At 28.8% G+C, this 21,065-nt stretch overlaps 2 protein-coding genes and 1 pseudogene across 4 annotated transcripts in view; 2 read left to right on the top strand and 1 right to left on the bottom strand.

The window, feature by feature from the left end:
* Positions 1–21,065, bottom strand: part of LOC149890307 (uncharacterized) — a 53,040-nt gene that overhangs the window by 6,643 nt on the left and 25,332 nt on the right. Inside the window, exons 16-18 of one of the 2 annotated variants that reach the window (XM_090084408.1) lie at positions 20,124–20,292; positions 19,996–20,033; positions 18,519–19,896 (exon numbers count right to left, since the gene is read on the bottom strand). In XM_090084408.1, the coding sequence (XP_089940534.1) occupies positions 19,881–19,896; positions 19,996–20,033; positions 20,124–20,292 (223 nt within the window). In that variant the 3' untranslated portion in view covers positions 18,519–19,880. Of the gene's footprint in view, positions 1–18,518; positions 19,897–19,995; positions 20,034–20,123; positions 20,293–21,065 lie in introns of those variants that run through there. The other variant, XM_090084407.1, reaches the window with a different exon arrangement.
* On the top strand, positions 11,044–16,960 carry LOC149890308 (sterile alpha motif domain-containing protein 3-like; annotated as a pseudogene). Its single transcript, XR_016451588.1, has 8 exons — positions 11,044–11,202; positions 14,167–14,314; positions 14,500–14,748; positions 14,857–14,968; positions 15,077–15,250; positions 15,356–15,565; positions 16,096–16,266; positions 16,572–16,960. The product of XR_016451588.1 is annotated as a sterile alpha motif domain-containing protein 3-like (transcript).
* On the top strand, positions 11,185–14,118 carry LOC149890309 (uncharacterized). Its single transcript, XM_090084409.1, has one exon. The coding sequence runs from the start codon at positions 11,310–11,312 to the stop codon at positions 13,959–13,961; it is 2,652 nt and encodes an 883-aa protein (XP_089940535.1). The 5' UTR covers positions 11,185–11,309; the 3' UTR covers positions 13,962–14,118.

The raw sequence follows: 21,065 nt of genomic DNA, 5'->3' as shown, positions 1-21,065 counted from the left end.
GCTTTAAATTACTTAATATTTTTCAAAGAGTCATGGTGAATATTTTTGTACTGGAAAAAAACGTTAAATTGATTTAGCATTACCTGTCTATGGATGCATCACCTAACTTATTTCTGGCAAAAAGCTTTAACTCTACTTATTATCATTGCCTGTAAACATTTCATGTATCTATGACTTTTGAAAATGCCATTTAACGTTTGTTGTGCGTCGTTTGACAGCTAAAATTGCCCTGCAAAATTTATAAAGTTTTCTGTAATTTTACACGTTAAAAGGTTAATCAATGAAAGAAATTTTTAAATCACGTGATATGATCATGTTTCCTTAATTCGAAAACCTCCATAATTCAATTAAATGCAAAGTCACCATGAAATGCGTTTAAGAAAAATAAACTTTCTATACCGTAAAATGAGGTGACTTTGGCTAATTTATAAAAAACAGTTTTAACTTTTAAAAACTACTTTGTACTTTTGCGGCTTCTTCCAAATTTAAGTTTATCTCAAAAGTAAAATTATTCCTGACAGTTCATCTATTTTAATTTATTTATTTATTACTTATATTAATTGCAGTTTGCAGAATTATTAATATATTTTTTTGTTTGTTTATTAGAGTCTATAAAAACTGTTAAACTTATATGCTGCAAAATTGTGAGTTGGTTGAAAATGCTGTTAATATTTGAGTGGGTTGTAATGTTATAACTAATAGTATATTTATATAGGATGAGTTTTGTACAACAGTTGCCAAATTTATAACACTTCTAATTAAAAATAACTTTAAGTAAAATATATGGGGTGGCTTTGGCCACAATTTGGGGTGACTTTAACCTAAGTGAAAAAATATAATTATTTGATTTTCAACACTATATTTTTGATTTTTTTTTTCAGAAAATGTTGTCTACAGATAAAATTTTATTGATTTAATTTTAAATTTTGGTTTTTAGGACAAAATACTAATTAATAATCATATTTACATCAAATAAAACATGCCAAGAACATGTAAATGTGTTGCTGGGAGTCGTGATTATATTCCATACACCTAGGAAACATTAACCAAATGTTTAAAAGAAGTAAGAAGTATTAAACAAAAATTTCTTCTTCATTTTCACTAAATATTGTAAAAATACTTTCACAATATGTAGTGAAAATGAAGAAGAAATTTTTGCAAAATATGTTATAACTATGTCTTCTTTTGGATTCCCAGTTGACTGTTATGATTTACAAAGTATTGTGAAGTCTTACGCAGACCGTAAAGGAATGTTTATTAGGCAATTTGCAGGAAATATGCCTGGTATTGAATGGGTAAAATTATTTCTTAAGAGAAACAAACAATTAAGTATTAGACTTGAAAGTAACATTAAAAGAAAGAGGGCAGAAGTAGGTACTGTTACTATTAATAACTTTTTTGATAATATCACTCCTGAACTGGCAGGTGTTCCTCCATCAAACATTTGGAATTATGATGAAACTAATTTAATTGATGACCCTGGTAATAAACTAGTAATAACAAAGAGAGGATAAAAATATCCTGAGAGGATAATAAATTCAACAAAGTCTGCTACATCTTTGATGTACTGTGGTAATGCAGAAGGGCATATCCTTTCTCCATATATTGTATATAAAGCAGATTTGATGTGGACAACTTGGACAGAAAATGGACCAAAAGGAGCACGTTATAACCGCTCAAAGAGTGGATGGTTTGACTCCAGTTGTTTTACACATTGGTTTGAATCTTTATTGTTACCTAAACTAAAAAAAACTTCAAGAAAACATGTTCTAATTGGAGACAATTTGTCGTCACATATAAATACATATGTACTGTCTTTGAGTGAAGAAAACAACATTAAGTTTATTGCACTTCCTCCCAACTCCACGCATTTAATGCAGCCATTGGATGTTGCATATTTTCGACCAATGAAAGCTCAGTGGAGAAAAATATTAACAACTTGGAAAGAAAGTGGTAAAGGGCGTAAAGCTCCTTCCATTCCAAAAGACCAGTTTCCAGCATTGCTTAAATGTCTCATGAAAAAAATTAAAGAACCTGGTTTTGAAAGTATGAAGGCAGGCTTCAGAAAAACTGGATTATACTCACTTAATAAAAACAGGTACTAGATAGACTTCCTAAACGAACATTTACAAATGAAGATGTCACTGTAAAAATAGGTTCTCTTGTCAGTAATTCTTTCATGCAGCATTTAGTTGAAGCTAGAGGTGATGATCATATACCCCTTAATAAAAAGCGACATAAAGTCTCTGTTGTCCCAGGAAAAAGTGCATCATCAATTGATGTAGTTAATATGCAAGCAGCTATAAATACAAATAAGACAAAGAAAAAAATGACTTTTGCAAAAAAAAACCAAGGTATCCACTCTTGAACAGCAAATAATTACAGATAATTTATTAAATAACTCTAGCACTTATAGTTTGATGATTGATGCATAGTTTTTTGAATTTTAAATATTATCAAGATTTCTGTGATTTATATCTAAAATAAACATGTAAGTTAGCTTCAAGCTTTTGTTTTTAATATTTTTTTTACCTTAAAAACATATCACCTAATATCCATGTATCTGTGAATATGTAAAATATGAAACGAATAATCAATAATTATAATTTGCTTTTAGGTGGCCAAAGTCACCACCACTATAGGGGTGACTGACTCACCGTAAAAATTGAAAAAATAGGGTAAAAGGTATAAAACTTTTGTTTTTTATTTTAATTATTTATTTCTTTGACATCGTGCACACCTAATGCAATTTATATCAACATATTAATCATTTACAATTAAATTTTGAAAAAAAAAAGATTTTAAATTTGGCCAAAGTCACCTCATTTTATGGTAATTCGAAAATCTCTCAATTTGAACTTTTATTTTTCCCCATGAAATTTGAATAAGAGAGATTTAAATGTATTATTCTGCTTAGTTTTTTTTGTTTTACGAAATGTTTTTGTACCAATTATTAAAGATAGGTATTTGACATAAGTTTTTTTTAAATCTTAGAGATGAATTTCCCCGCTTACATGACGTTGTTCATTAAAACAATAAAATTCAAAGGGATTCCATTTGCAATGAGGAGATGAATTTTTCTGTAGATGAAACAGGTAATTGAATAAATTTCTTGACCATTTCATCCTATTATGAAATTGACATACATTTCCTTATGATGTGTTGTCTTTTTTTAATTGCCAGATTTGTCTATTGAAGAAATTGAAATGCTGCCTAATAAAGCAGTTACAACCACTCCAGATAATACTTGCATTCGACCAAACGTACCTGCAAAACTATGCACACGTTGGAAGAAATGTGAACCTGGACGATGGAAAAGAAATATTCAAAAAGAAAATAGGGATCAATGTTTACCATATGAAAATAGGAAAGCTGTTGCAAGACCTGCAAAAATACCACGTATGTAAATTCAAATGCACAGAAAAAATAACAAATGAGGAGAAAATTCGTATTAGCAAAATCTACTAGGGACTTAAAAGTTTTGAGCAGAAGAAAGATTTTATTTTAAGGAAGGTGGAAAGCAGCGCCCCAAAATATTGTAAGACACCCTAGAAAATAAGCAAAGGAAAAATTCTAAATTTTACTACTTATATTCAAACACCAACTCAACAAGAGAAAGGGTATGCCAAAAATTTTTTTGCTCAACTTTATGCATTTCCAATACTGTTGTTTCAAATGCATTTAATAATCAGGATGACCAGGGGGGCTTCAAGGGAAATGACATGAGAGGCTGAAGAAGTCCTTCAAACAAAACAAAGCAAGAAGACATAAAATTTGTAAAAAGTCACATAGAGCGGTATCCAATAATGGAGAGCCAATATTTGGAGAGCAGCCTCTCAATTAAAAAAATGTACATACAGTACCAAGAGTATTGTCATATAAATCAAATGAAAGCTGTGAGTTAAATCATATATAAATGAATATTTGGGTCGCAGTATAATCTCAGCTTTTTCCACCCTAAAAAAGACCAATGTGTTACATGTGTAAAATACAAACAATCATCAGGAGATGAAAGGACTACGTTGGAGACAGAATACATGGAGCATATTACTAGGAAGGAAGCGGCTGAGAAATCAAACAACCTTGACAAGGAATTAGCAAATAATAATGTTAAATGCATTCAAGCTACTTTTGATTTGCAAAAGATGTTGCGAATTCACATCACAGGTTTCTTTGATGTATTACATGAGGAAGTTAAATATGCTTAATATTAAGGTTTATGAAGGTGCCCTCCCAAACAGAGGCTTTTGTTACACCTGGACAAAAGTTGGCGGAAAATGAGGGGCCAGAGAAATTGGTTCTGGTTTGATGAAATACATTACAAACAAAGTCCCAGAGCATGTTGAACATCTCATTTTTTATTCTGACACATGTGGTGGACAAAACAGGAATGTTTATATTGCGGCTCTTTTTTTAAAACCTAGCCCAATCTAGGAATAACCTTCAGGTTATTGAACATAAATTCCCGGGGCCTATCCTATAAAGCTGAAAAATCCATAATTTATACAAAAAAAACAGCTTTTTTCTTACACAAAAAAATTCTGTAAACTGTAATCCTATAAACAAAATTTCGTAGAAATTTTGTGTAAATTATGCAAAATTTTTCACGCAAATAAATCTGCTGCAAATTCTAAATTTTGTGAAATTACGCAAAATTTTAACCAAAGAATGATTTAGCAAAGTGATGTGCGCAAAGGCTTGTGATTTTTTCTTAAAATCATAGATGTCTATTTTTGTAAACAAAAAGTTTTGTCCTCGAAAAACATAGAGTTACATAATTTCACTGAATATTAAGTGTTTTAACAATATTTTTGACATTTTTCTAAAAGTAAGCATTTGGTGAGAAGCATTATTTAACTTTAAAATACTTAAAAATCCATCAACTTGAAGTAGAAACTTTTATCAAAATAGTAAGTTTATAGTAAAGCAAACTCACGATTGATTGCAAGATGAGACATGAAAGACAACAGGCGCCCGTTACTCTACAAAACAAAGGGTTGAAAGCTGTTGTATTTACAAAAATGAATCAAAAAACTTTTATTACAAAACACTTTAGCATTCAACCCCTTGTTTTGTAGAGTGACAAACCCCTATTCAAACACAGTGACTATGTGGTGATCGGAAGAAATTTACTTCAAAATTATATTGTTGTAATTTTGCATGTGAAGGGATACACCAATCCTATAATTATGCATGGTTGTGGTGTCTGGATGTTTTTATGTGCTAAATTACCATATGTGTGCCATATACAGCATATTTATGGCGATTATTAAAAACTAATTTATCTATTTTTAACAGCTTTAACTTGTATAGAATAAAAATTTTATCAGCAACATGTTCATTTAAAAGTAGCAAATGTAAATGGTGTTGATCTTCAAAAAATAATTTATAATATGCAATCAGTATTATTTGTGATCACCTTCAGATTATGTGGTTTTTATCTATATGTAAACTTATATAAAAGGAGCAAATGAGCTAAAGAAAAGTGTTATGATTTTTCCAACATTAGTGGGGAAGAGGTTAAATATTCATTAAATAACAAACTATTATTTGTTTACTGCATGGAAATTTAGATTGTGATGTAATAATTTAGAAATTAGCATTTACTGGAAAAATTGTTTTATTGCTTCATTTTAGATAGCTTAAGCAATTTAATAAAAATCTTACTAATATTAGTTACAATCTTTTAAATTGAAAATAAATTGTATTACTTCCAAATTGGAAGAAAACAGCAAAAATAAAATTGATATTATCATAAGTATAGAATAAACCATGTTTCAACCTGGTATTAAAAAAATCTAATTTGTAAAGTTTGTCATTTAGCAAAAGAACAGTCTCTTCTCCACTAATGGTGGATAATTCATAAACTGGCAAATTTTAATGCAAACACACTAAATTTTATCTATGTTTATATGTGCTCACGTGATTAAGTCTTCCTCATTGTAACAGATCTGAAATTTTCTATAAAGTTCAAGAAATATTTAGTATTCTAAAAGTGGCAGCTTATTCATCAGATGAAGATTTAGATATGGGAATGTTTAAGGAACTAGAATTACAAGACTGACAGCCTCATCAGTTAAATGAAAGAAAATCTGATGAAAATATTGATGACAAGACTTTTCGTGAATGTTACAAAGTTCCTCAACAAGTTGTAAATTTACTGGAGGAGAAACTGACTGATTGTTTAAAGCCTAAAACTGATCGAAACAAGAGCCTGTCAGTCAGAGATCAAATCAAAGTTTTTCTACATTTTTTTGGGACCAATGCATTCTACCATGTTGTTCGAGACTGTCACAAGATTAGTACTGACACTGTATTTAGGTGAAATGTATTTATTAGTTATATGTATATACTAAAATATATGTAATAAAATTATGTTTAAAAATCAATTTTTAAACAAATTTTTAAAAAGACATTTTGGTTTGATATTGAGCTTGTATAATAACTTTTATAATAACTTGGTAAGACAATTGCTAAAACTCCCAGCCATCATGATGGCTTGATAAGATAATAACTCATTAACAAGCCAATATTTACTTGGTAAAATCTGTACAGACAATTTTTTTTATTAAGTTATAATTGAGCCATGTATCAAATTAAATTTTTGATCAACATTTTCTGATATGCAAATAATTTTATCTTTTCCAGGATTGTGCACAAGGTTTGTGATGCAATCTTTGACTTGAGAGAAAAATACATTCATTGGCCTGAAACTTCTTGTGGACTTGCACAGAAAATTTTTTGAGATTGCAAGGATGCCAAATGTGTGTGGTTATGTTGATGGCACTCATTTACTGGTAAATCCTACAAGTGCTGATGAAGCCTCTTTTTGTGAACAGGCACCATAAACACAGCCTAAATGTCCTGGCAGTTTGGAGCAGAACTTCAGTACTTTTATGTTTCATCCAAGGCACCAGGACGTTGGCATGATTTAAGAGTAAGTATGGGTCTATTTACATGGATGTAGTGTTGCCTACTTGCTTAAAGTTGTAATGTCCTGCATTTTGAAAGTCCAAAAATTTCTTTAATTTGTTAAATCAGAATAAATTTGTTTTGGCAAAAAATGACACATAAAACTTAATCTAATCTTACCTTGTAGCAAAGTATGTTGGCTAATTTCTGTATTTTTGTATTGCTGTAGGAGATGATGGTGCTGATTTTCAGGAAGATGAAGTTGTTCAGGCCAATATTGTTCAAGAGGCTCCAGTTCCAATGCCACAGAATGAGAACCGTCATAAGCAAATCCTTCAAACTCTGTTGTTATTATTTAAATTAGTAATAAATGAATATGTGAGTATGTAATAAATAAATGAGTATTAAAAAAATGAGTTTGTAATTATTACTATGTGGTCAACCAAAATGCCATTGCTAATTGCCTCCTTGAGGCAAAAATTTGTAAATGATCAAGATTGTTAAGAACCCTTAAACAATAAGAATGTTTTTTTAGGATGTTAACATAAGGTGCATTCATATAAACAAAGTGGTCAGAAAAGGTAAATGCCATTTTACTTCTGTTCAAAAGTAAAATTTTATTTGATCTCATTACGATAAAAAAAGCTGATGAGCAAATTAGTCATCGACTGAAATTTGTCATCTTCATAAATAAAATTTAGTTTTAACCAATAAAAATTGAGCATTATAAATCACTGAGTACACGAACTATTCTACCTCTAAATGTAAGAAATGCAGACCAATTTTTTGGTACACAACGTATAAAACCTTTATTTTCGTATTCAAATCTCTGAAACGATGATATGAAATTTGTTTACAAAACACAGATAAAAAAAAAATACTTTTCTCAGAGGTATATTGTGTGCTGAAAAAGCTAAAATTTCTCTTTTTACACAAAAATTACCCATTTTACGGCGAATTAGAAAAATCCGTAAGTACGCATTTTTTATGGGATTGCGATTTTGAAAATTGCGTAATTACGCAAAATTTTAATATACGCAAAAATTTTCGGTATTTACTAATTTTTATGCATTTTGCGTAACAAGCTTTATAGGATAGGCCCCTGGAGAGTGGACATACATACATGGAGGTAGACAGCATGCATAGCTCTATCGAACATTGCCAAAAGTATATGGACGTGTTCAGCGTACAAGACTGGTTAAATATATTTAAAATGAGTCGAGCAAAATGTGCCAAAAATAAAGTAAAGCCACCCTACGAAGCAACGCAGTTAAGTTTTATAGATATGCCTTAATTTAAAACTTACTTAACTAAAAACTTACTTTAAAAACTACTTTAATTAAAAAATATGAATACCGAAAATGAAAAGGTGAATTGGTTAAGTATTAAATGTTTAAGATATGAAAAACTTTCTCCAGGTATAATATTCTACAGGTATGGTTATACTAGGAAATACAAAATAGTTAATGTTATGGGAAATCGTTGTAGACAAATCAAAAACCATGGACCCATTGATATTCCAAAGGCATATGATGCTCAGCTACCCCTTAGTAAAGACAAGAAAAGAGATCTTTTCAGTATGTGAAAAAAAAAAATCATTCCTTTGGAACTACATAACTGGTATCAAAATTTACCAGTCTTGGAAACTGTGAGGAATGTGGTTCCTGAACCATCGGAGATGGATTCAGATTTCAAGACTTTGGAAAATTTAATTTTAGTTATTAGTAATAGCTTTTTAAGTTTATTTCACTTTGGAAATAAACTTAAAAAGCTATTACTAATAATTAAAATCAGAAAAAACAAATGCTATAAATATTTTCTTAAATAAACACTTAACATTATGGTGTATTTAATGTCAACACCAAATGCAATTTCATTACATTATAAAAATTTCAAATTGGAAGAAAACTTAAATGATTGATTTCTCTAAACAGGGATTTTTGAGTTAACTTTTTTTGCCAGTATACCCACAATTAACCTCTAAAATAAATGCCTGTCATCCTCATAAATAGTTTAATTTTAATAAAAATTGAACATTATATATTGCTGAGTACACGAAGTTTTCCATCTTTAGTTTAAGAAATGCAGACTCTTTTTTTGGCACACAAGATAAACAAGGAATATAATATATCTATAAATATAAAGCCTTTATTTTCATACGCAAATCTCTGAATCGATTTGAAATTTGTTTACAAAACACAGATAAGAAAAATATTTTTTTCTAAAGTATTGTGAGGAGGGAAGATGAGAAAGTTGTAAACATTATCTTTTTGTTTTACCTGACTCAAACATGCTACATTCGAACGAAGAAAAGAGTGAGTCAACAAAAAACACCAGTTGGACACACATATAAATAAGTCACACCATTAATGATTAAAACTGTTTTTGCAAACACGACTTGAAACACAATAATATGATTTTAGTTAGTAAAGTTCTAGAAAGTTCTGTAGCAACTCTGATATAAAGACTAATAAAAAGAAAACTAGTAAAACTTGTTTTAAAGAATACCATGACTCAGAAGTTGAAACTAAAGTACTGATTGAACTTGATGAAAAAAAGAAGTTTATTGTCTGGCCAAGAATTCAAAATAACACCTGAGGACAGATAGAAAAGGAACGGTTGAGAAAAAGTTTTAAGAGATTTTAAAAGAGGATTTTATGAGAAAACAATTTTTGAAGATTTAAAGAGGTTTTAATGGAAATAACTTATGGAGAATTTAAAGAGAAACTTGAGAAGGACTGGTGAGGAAATATATTTAAGTAACTTTCAATATGTGTTATTATATGTATTAATTTATTGTTATTTGTATGAGTTAATATTAAGAGAATACATATTGATGAGAAATAATTGAGGATATTTGTTAAGAAAATAAGTAAGAGAAGAAAAACCAGTCGTAAGCATTTTTTATTTTTGTTTGCATTTTGAGAAAGGCAATAATATCATTATTAATATTTTTATTATTGTTTTATGCGTTAAAAATTGTTATTAAAAAGTCTGACGCTTCTACCACGCATCTAAACTATTCTGCTTCACTCTATCTGCATCACCATCGTCACATTAATCACATTTAACATAAAATAAAGTTAAACAAAATTCCTGTCTTCACAGCATATTCCTTGTTTACCTTGTGCGCCAAAAAAAAGCTGAAGTTTCTCTTTTTACCTAAATTTACCAATTTTACGTTAAATTAGAAAAATCTGTAAGTATGCATTTTTTATAGGATTGAAGTTTTGAGAATAACATAATTACACAAAATTTAAATTTATGCAAAAAAATCCCATAATTGCGCATTTTTTTGCGTTTCACATAATAAGCTTTATAGGATTGGGCCCAAGTCCTTTGTATAAGTCATTTAAGATACCAATCGCCTAAATCCTACTAGTAGATCTCTACAGTAATACACTGCTTTTATTGTTATTATTTAATAGTGCCTAAGTTCAAGAATTTTACGAAAGTAATTTTATAAAATTGACAAATGTTATCAAAGTAATTTTATAAAATTGACAAATGTTATCAAAGTAATTTTATAAAATTGACAAATGTTATCAAAGTAATTTTATAAAATTGACAAATGTTATCAAACTGATATAACAGAAGTAAGTCAGTTTTTTTTAAGTTTTCTCAAAACATAAAAAAATGACTTTGATTGAGATGACTGTGATAATATGAGTAAATAAAAGTAAATTAATACTCTAACATGACTGAAAAAAATCTGTATTTTTTAGTTGATGAAGTGTATATATAAGTTTCACTTCTTTACCAGAGAGTTATTCTGTTTGGTTATGCAGTAAACCACCTTGAACAGTTGGCTATGTCAATTTTAACATTTATGATAAAATGTCCTTTTAAAAGTTCAAGAATTTATATGCACTGTAAATCTAAATGGTTCTTCGAGAGTTCTTTGAAGTACCTAATGGTTCTTTAGGGTCATTTGAGGTTCTTTAATGAGCTAACGGGTTCTTCGCGCAGTTGTATGGTTCTTTTGAACTTTTTTTATTACATTTCGGAATTTCAATAAGGTTCTTCGTGTTTTTTAAGAACCCTTAATAAACAAAGGTTCTGCATAAAGCGCCATTTTGTTTTTCATCTCGCGTGTTTATTGAAGTCTAACGCACACTGCTTAATTATATTTTATTAAAAGCATCAACAATATTAGAATCTGATTTAATATTTGAATTTGAAGTGTTTCGTTAATTTTTGGTATGGCAGAATATTTAAATTGGAGTGTTGAAGATGTCTGCAGATATTTAGAATTAAACGGGCTATCAGAATTAAGACAAAAAATTACTGGTTTGATTATTATTTTATGTTTTTTATATTACAACTATTTTTGAACTTTAATAGTTTTGTTTTTAGTCAAGTCATTTTTAACTTAAATTTAAGTAAAATATTTTGTAATGGCAGCTAGCAGTAATATTATATGCTTTACTTGTTCCACATGCGGTGTACATAAGTATTCTATGAAAAAGTATTTAGATCATTTGCATATTATGCATGAGCATACAGCTGGTTATCTTGCAGTATGTAATATTGATGGTTGCCCAGCATCCTATAAATCTGTAAAATGTTTGCGTCAGCATATTCGAATTAAGCATTGTACAATTTACTATTCATCTATATTGTCAACAAACAACTGCCATACTTCAACTGTTAAAATATTAGTAAAGGAATATTTAGAAAATTGTGATGATCAAAACAACACAAATGAATGTGAAAGTGAAACTATCAGTAGTTCTCATTCTGATTTACCTGATTTATCTATGTCATTAGACAAGTTGCTAAGCAGCTTGCAGCAGCATTTTGCACTGTTTATTGTCGGAATAGCTGAAAAGCATTCTATACCATCTGTCATGCAAATTGATATGGCTAATGAAGTCCAATCCTTGCTAACTTATTACAATAATAATTTTTGTAGTATAGTAAAACAGGAGTTAGGCAACAGCTTAGTATCTAATGAAAGTTTGCACAATTTATTAAACAATGGATTGCTTTTAGATAGAGTTTTATCAGTTGTCAACTCCAGCAAAAAAATTATTGCCTTTAGTAAAACCAATTTAGGACTTATTTTGCCACTTGAAATAACTTTGTGTAGCACAGATGATATTTTAAGTGAAAATGATTTTTGTGTAGAATCAATAGTAATTGATCATCAAAATGGTGTACCTAAAAATCCTATTATTGGTAATGCTTTTAGTGATACAACTTGTATTAATGACAATAACAAAACCATTAAAGAAACTTTTCAATACATTCCAATTTTACCACTGCTTAAACAGTTAATTGAAAAGGAGGAAATATGGAGTTCTATAAAGCGAAAATTAGAGAATGATTCATCTGAAAAAACAAATTTCCTTTACTCATATTCTGATGGTTTTATTTGCAAGCATCATGACATTTTTAATGACAAGTATGCTTTAAGACTCCATTTGTATATTGATGAATTTGAGGTATGCAATCCAATTGGAGCTCATCGTACAGTGCATAAAATATGTGCATTTTACTTTTTCCTTGGTAACATTGAAGATAAATATATATCAAGACTTCAAAATATATACTTATGTATTCTTGTAAAAGAAAAATTAATTAAAAAACATAAAACCTACAAGGATGTTTTAAAACCTTTCATTCAGGATTTAATAACATTACAAAATGAAGGCATATTAGTTGTGGTTGATGGCCAACAGATTCAATTATATGGTGGCTTAGCAACAATTTCTGCTGATAACCTTTCAGCCCATGCACTAGCTGGTTTTCGTCGTGTTTTTAATTCAGGTTTGTTTTGCCGTCAGTGTATGACTTCGTATATAGACAAAAATCAAATGTTTTCTGAGCTTGATGCAACACTTCGTACTGATGAAATGCATCATTATCACTTGGCTGCTATTTCAGGCCAAAGTCAGATTTCTTCAAGTATGTATGGTGTTGAAAGTCGTTGTCCTTTTTTAGATTTATCATATTTTAAAGTTATGCAAGCGTTTCCACCAGACATAATTCATGACATGCTGGAAGGTACAGTTCCACAATTAATAAGTCTATTGTTGTTGAAACTCAAAGAAGATAAGTTAATTTCAATTGAGCAGATGAATATAGAGCTTAATATATTTGAAATAGGTAGAAATGACAGATTGAACAAACCAGTTCCATTTGTTGTACGTTCTGCTACTTCTATTAATTTTATTGGATCAGCGTCACAAAAATATTGTATGTTTCGTTTATTACCATTTATGATTGGAAATCGTATACCAATGTCTAATAAATATTGGTTGTTGTATTTACAGCTTAGAGAAATAGCTGATTATGTGTTTGCTCCTAAAATTTCTAAATTTGTATTACCGTTTCTTCAATTTTTAGTGGAGCAGTTTTTGCACAATTTAGCAGAACTTTTTCCAAATAATTTTACACCTAAATTTCATTTCATGCTCCATTATGCTCGTCTTATTAATGATTATGGGCCACTGCGTTATTTATGGTGTATGCGTTTTGAAGCAAAACACATGTATTTTAAAAAATTGGCTTCTTCAATTAGAAATTTTAAAAATATTGCCTACTCGCTTGCAAAACGACACCAGTTACGGCAGTGTTGGGAGATGACATCCTCAGATTTCTTCAAAGAAAATGAGAAAACTTATAATCTTTGTTCCATTACTTTTGAAAGTTTAGCATCTTCTATTCAAGAAAAATTAGTAAGTTTTTTTGGTTATAGTATTACTGATAAGAAAGAAACAATTTGGAAGTGTAGCAGCTTGCTTATTAATGGAATCCAATATCATGTTCACTATACAGTGATTCTAGATTTATTACATGTGGAAGAAATACCATTATTTTTTAAAATCTATCATATTATAAGATTTTGTCATCACTGGGTATTTTGTGGTAAGTTTCTTATTTCTGATAAGTATTCTGCTCACTTACATGCCTTCAGAGTTGTTGAAGAAGAAAATCTGACAATATGCTTACCTACAGATGTTTTTGATCACCAATTGCTAGACACATATATTTTACAGGATGGGTGCTATTATATTACTCTCAGATGCAGTTGTTCTTTATAAAATCTCTTTATATTTTTAATTTAACAATGTTAAAATAAAAAATCTCAAAATGTATTAAACTTTTTATTGATTAAAATAAAATACAATTTTTTTTTTTTTGTTCTGTGTTTTAGTGCTACTGCGTCTAGCTAAGTAATTATATTGTTGCATTAATTAATATAAAATCTCAAAATTTACTCTTTTTTTTGTAAGTATTTTATTGTAGAGGAAGAAATTGATGGAAAAACGCTGGTGTCTTTAACTGAGACAATGGTGGCCAGTATATGTCAAACGATTCGTCGGCAGGTAGCTCTCATTGAAGTTATAAAGAATCTTAAAACTTCACATGCACAGCAAGAAACCACTTGCTCTTAGTAAATAAATTTTTATTTTAGCTTGAATATTACTTTTTAAATTTTTTTTTAGTTATTGCTTTTTAAGTTATACCTGAAATGTATTATATTAAATATTAGTTGATCATATTAGGCATCTGTTTGTATTTTTTACAAAAATAACATGTAATTAGAATACATAGTAATAGAAATAATATGTTAATTAGTCTTTTTGGAAATGATGTTTTAAATACATCAATGATATCCTCAATATCTTGTGATGGAGATAGTAGTATGATTCCTGGGGTGTCCCAAATTATGAAACCATGGCCAGTGCATTATCAGCTACCTATTTTGTCTCCATCAGTCAATGCAGCTTTGGATGCCAAAGATCATTGTTTCCTGCAATTTAATCGAAGCAAATATAGAAACCAACTTCTACAATGTCTTTATGATGACATCAGTAAATACACCATGTAAGTTATACTATGTAAAACTTAAATTTCATTTAGTTATAAAAAACATATTTTTATAAATGTAATTTATGTATTACATAAAGTATATGTTTGAAAATTTTTGTAAAGGTATCCATTAAGTGCGCAATGCTCAGCTGTACTTGCTGCCATTTGCAGTAGGTATCCACACTTAAGTGACTTCCCGTCAAGATGTACTTCTTCTTATAGATATGTTGTATGTGTAAGTTGTCTATGTAATGCTTTTGTTTTGTGTGTGTGTGTATATATATATATATATATATATATATATATATATATATATATATATATATATATATAAAATTGGTAGCCAACGCTATTAGAAAGCTTGAAGAACAAGTTTAAGAAGGAGAGAGCTCCTTTAATCCATATGTCGGTTGTTGCTGAACATAAGAAAAAATTTGGTCAACAAGGTAGAGGACGAAAAAGAAAGGAAGATGCTATTAGTGATAATCAATCTTGTACTAGGAAAAGTAGAGAATTGGTATAATTTTGCTTTTTATGCATGTATTAAGCTTTTTCATAAATAAAAAAAAACTTTATTTAAAAGTAAAGTTACTATGATTAAAATATAGTTATTTTTTTAAAGCTGAACAAACTTCCTATTGGGGAGGATGAAACAACCATCAGAAAACATCATTATGACATGAAAATAGAATACAATAAGCTCAGACCAGACATTAACATGCTGTTGGATCGCCAGCAACGTACTTGTGCTACTCGAGCAAAGGATTTTGATTCTGTTTTAAGAACAGTAGATTTAAAATCAGCTTATCCTTGGCTCTCTATTGCTAGATTGGTTTGTTTTTAGTGTTTTTATTAACTTAATATTTAACCGTTAAAATTCAGTATTACACTAGTTATAAAGTTATAAGTTAGTTACTTATGGTATTATTATTTCTCAAAGTACTTTTCTTTAATACTTTTTTTTAATCTCAAAATACTTTTGACAGTCTGACATAAGTAGCTATTTTACGTTATGTAAAATGACACTTTTAAAAGTGTTATGTATATAAGGTAAAAAATCTATCATTTGGTTGTTCTCACTTTTTAATAACAATCTTTTGATAATAATCTCATTTTTTGATAATAACTTGATAATAATGCTAGATAAGGAATGGTAAATGAGAGCAATTTATGTTTTCCTTATTTTTTTATGATATTAATAAATTTGAATAATTAATGGAAAGTTAATTAATTATTAATTATTAGGTCCATAAAATAGATGATTTACCCTAATATACATTTATTTTATAGTAGTTTTATTTCAAAAATTTGTTAAATGTCTAAAACACTCAATAGCAGATTGCCTTTTTTCTTCTTCTAAAGTTTCTAAATGAAATGAGATTACGATTTGCCAAAGATCTGGATAAAGAACTCCACCAATCTATGGGTGGAATGGCTGACAGAATTATGCAACTTATAAAATCAAAGCATAAAGATGATTTAGTAAATTATCTGCAGAAGTGGAGTGTGAAATTGATGACTCGATAAAGAAAGGTAATGTTCAATATTTGTGTCACAATATTTTATAAAATGTGTAATGAGTAAAATGTAAAGTAAATTTTAAAAAATTAAAACTATTACTTATGCTAATTGCACATGACACAATACGCCTCATACAAGTATATATAACTTTATATTATACAACTTTGGATGCTCCAAAGCATCCAAAGTTGTTTGGATGGCATCAGTATCCTGATGCAACATAATAAGCTTTTTTTCTACCTAATTCTGAGGTCTGGTTTTGTGTATTGTATTTTAACATTATCATAATATTTTATAAATGATTTGTTACATTACAGATGCTACATTGAATGCATCCATTATTTTGTTACCAAGGCTGTTCAAAGAATCTATTGACTGCTTGTTTACATTTGACATTCAACCAGTGCAGAGTACGCCAACTATCAAAATGCCAAAAAGACAAAGGCTTATATCAAAAGACTGTTGTGTTATGTTGGATGGTTGCGTTATAATAGAGCATTGCAGCGATGTTGATGTTTCATTACCGATGTCGTGTGTTTTTGCATCGTATTATATATATAATATTCAATATCCCCCGCAATTAAAAAACACGTTATTGTTTTATGAGCATATTGTTTATGGCTTGTCGTCTAAAGAGCGACCAGTGACTATAACTAGAATGGCAAATACTTTAATTGATATATCAAATTGATTTATTATACGTTTATAATTATATATTTGCGTAGTTAAAAACTCAGCTTTTTTAACCCCAAAAATATTCATTTTAAACTGGAGTGGTTTTACATTTTTTTATATTTTAATATTCTGGAATAATTATGCGCTGAGTAAAAAGCAACATAAGTGTATTGTTAAAATACAACACAAGCGAATTCTTAAAATACTATATTATAAATGTCTGTTTTTTCATAATAGTTCATAACATAATAACAAAATAGTTAATATAAAATAAATGAGTTATTAGAAAAAGAATCAATAAAAATACATTTATATTTAATTTTAGTCTTTTTAAACTCTCCTACTACAACCAGAGTAATAATAAAAAGTAGTTTTCGTAAAAAAGATACATATAGTTATTATATATAAAATATATTAATTATAAATATATACGAAAAACATATATATATATATACATATATAAACATATAATATATATATATATATATTAACTATATATAAAATATATAAATAATATATATATATGTATATATGTGTGTGTGTGTATATATATATATATATATATATATATATATATATATATATATATATATATATATATATATATATATATATATAATATATAGTTAATTTAAATTATTCAATTAAAAAGGAAAAATGAAATAATTTTTTGAAAATAATTAAATAATGCCTGTCTTTTGGCAAAAAAAATAATTAAAAACAAAAATTAAAAACTTTTTGAAGGCAGGTTATGCGAAACTGTATGAAAAGTTCTTTTAAGAACCTCAACGAGTGCTTAAATAGAGCACCCGTAATAGAGTTCTTCAATGATCCTTAAGTAGTTCTTTAAAGAACCTTTACGGAGGGTTCTTACGAAGAACCAATTTATAAGGTTCTTTAAAGAACCTAAAAGGGTGCTCCATTGGCATAATCGCAAAGAACCTTTAATAGTTCTTCGAAGAACCATTCGGGTTTAGAGTGTGCAGAGGTCAACTTGTTGCAAATCTTTTAGCTGACTACCAAGTGACAATATCAACCAATTGCTGATACAATAAAATAACTTTGATAATGATAGGACTAGCATTACTGATGGTAACTAAATAAATCAGGAAATTTTGCAACGTTTAAAACAAATGAAAGCAAAAAATGGTTATCAACATCAGGTGCATATTTATTATATGATTATTTACATCTTTTAAAATCTATTTGAAACAATTATTTAACAGAAAAGACTGGTCAGCTTCAATTTTTGCACAACAGACCCAGTGGGCATGCATCGTCCGCGCCCCTTCCGTAGGATTCCATAAGACGTCCAGACGTCCTTGGGACATCCGGACGTTGTGCGGATGACGCATGCCCACTGGGGAGTGCTTTTCTTGGCTAAGTGGAATGATTTGAAAAGGTTATTTAAAAATGAGTGAAATTGTCTTTTCAAACTTTTTAAATTTACAGCTAAAAAAGTTTATCCAAAACTAACAGTGTGTAAAGTTATGTTTGTATTTTCTTTGAGAAAACAGTTGCTCCTTTTAAAATGCCTCCAGATATTGAAAATATAGTTTTTGAAGGTACTTCTATACTTATAGAAAAAATTTTTTCTTTTTGGAATGTTGTAAATGTCAAAGCATCTGGTGCTATCATTTGCTTTACAATTTAATTACAACTACTACATTAAACTACTGAATCAAGCCTTTAGGTAAGTAAGTCAAACAGCAAAACACAAGATATCAATACTGCAATTGCACATACATGTTATGTTTTAATTGATTTAGTGGGTACATTATTGTGTAATGGGACCAAATTTGCTTTGTTAGGTTGGTTTTTCAACAGACTAACTTGAAAAAGCTTTTTCTAAGCTTTGACAGCATCTATTTTGTAAATGCTAAATCTGTTATTGAAAAAATATATACTCAACATAGTAAATTTATATTAAAACTAGAATGGACTTCAAATCCCTAATGATAGTCTTGTCCAATAATCATTATTTTGTTTTATACTTTTTCAAGGTGCCACTGGGCTTTTATGCAGGAAATTTTGTGTAACTCAGTTTCAGTTCATAGTATCTTAGTATAGACTTAGAATAACAAAACAAACTCATTTCATAGTATGGAGTAAGTATAGACTTAAAATGCAAAATATATTCCAATATTTTGCTAAAGAATGATGCACTTTTACCACTCCTAGTAGTAATTGAGAGTCAAGGATGAAGTTCTTAGAATAGAGAATCAATGATTTTAGTTTTTTACATCTTTTTAATTTTCTTGTCACATTTCATATCCATTTTTTATTCTTCTTTAGCCTATATAGATCAATATATGTGGTTTTGAAATATACATTCATTTTTTTAATAGCAGAATTCTACTTTTAAAACGTAATTAGCAAGGTGCTTTAATTCTTTTTATGGCTTTAGTCTTCAAAATATGTTAATTATAACATTGTTATTATTTCTGGCAACAAGGAATAGCGCAAAATATATTGATTTTTGAACATTAACTCTGCTATTAATTTGCTCTTAACAAAAAATATACCAATTTAAGTAACAAAATTTTTAATTTAGCCTTCAGTTTTTGCAGCCTCTTGCTCAATATAAGGCCTGTTAATATGGAAGGCCATGGATTTGCTGCATTAAGGGTCAATATTAAATATTCTATGAAGGCTAGGTCTACTATCTCCAACTTGATTTACCTAGCATTAACTTACATCATGCATCATATCAGTCATTAAAGTACCAACAGTGTAGTTCCTTTTATTCTAATAACTCGTCTCCAGCAAAAATGTAGCTATCACTCAATTCACAATATATTTGAAAGCACTGCTCAATTTCAGTTATAAAACCCTAGTCAAAATATTGATGTTGTTAATTTATAATTGTACATTATAAAATAACAACTAAAAAGTTGTATTTACAAAATTCACTCTACCTATAAAAATCAACTGCAGTTATGAATAAGTGTTTACTGAGCATAATGACTAAAGATCAGAAATAAAGAAAATTCTATTATAAAAATAACAACCAAATACTTGTATAAACAATTATTATACTTTCTTATAGAAAAAAAACTTAATTACCCAAAACTGTTGACTTCATTCAAATTTTCTTCATTTTTCTAAAAAAATCATATTAACAAATAGATAAATGAACATGCCTAATAAATTAACAAACAGAAATTAAAACATTACTAAAAGCAAGCACATACAATATCTGATGAGTAACAAACTCCATTTAGCATTACTGACATATGATCAAATTGAAAATTTATCATTTCTGCAGTTAAGTGCAAAAGAATTCCTTGCTGATTGCAATAGTTATGGAAATCTTTTACCAACTTAAAATTTTGTGAAACCCCAACATTTACATGAACACATCTAGATGAAACAATCATAAGATACATTTACTTTGATAGTGCCAAAACATATAACAGAACATTTATGAAAAGTTTTGAATTAATAACAAAGTAATGAATTAATCAATAAAATAACTTGCATTACTTCATAACACTATTGAACAAAATTAACTTTTTCAATGTCTTTAAAAATATTTTTTCCTATTTCTTTGTAAATAATTCCTACTCAAAGTAGAAAATGGGTGTTGTTTCCATAACACTTTGGTTTGAAGTCAGTACTAAACATTTTGAAATATATCTGTTTTCTAGACTGTTCATCTAGTGCTGAGTAAAATTCCAGAATGTTCTGAAACTGCAAAAACTCTCTAGAAACATTTAAAATGTTCTGTAAACTTGATAATCTATTTTTGTTGAGTAAATACTGAGTAGAACTTGCATAGAACTATAAAATTAAATGGCACCAAGGAGCACTTGCACCTAGCAGATGTAATATGTTGACAATTTATCAAGAGAAGAGTAGCCAAGTACTTTTTGATAATTGAAAAAAGTACCTTTCTCTCCCAATGGCTCATTCTATGCAGCTGAAAAAGGACTAAAGCAGGCTTGAAAATGGTCTCATTCCTTATGGAACAACAATGTGGTTCAAAAACCTTCCTTCTTTCTTTTGACTGTGCAGGACATTAAAGCTCATTATCACAGAAAAAACTTGCCAAAGAAGTCTAAATTTTTTGTAGGAAAGAATAGTTTCCAATGAGAATCACTTGCAAAACTTTAAAAGGTATGAACACTGCATAA

The sequence above is a fragment of the Hydra viridissima genome, unplaced genomic scaffold (assembly GCF_058129835.1).
Source record: "Hydra viridissima isolate aposymbiotic clone 2 unplaced genomic scaffold, HvirCarnegie_v1 scaffold_4, whole genome shotgun sequence".
In the NCBI taxonomy this organism is placed as follows: domain Eukaryota; kingdom Metazoa; phylum Cnidaria; class Hydrozoa; order Anthoathecata; family Hydridae; genus Hydra; species Hydra viridissima.
The sequence above is the reverse complement of the archived record's forward strand: the minus strand, read 5'-3'. Positions and strand labels throughout refer to the sequence as shown.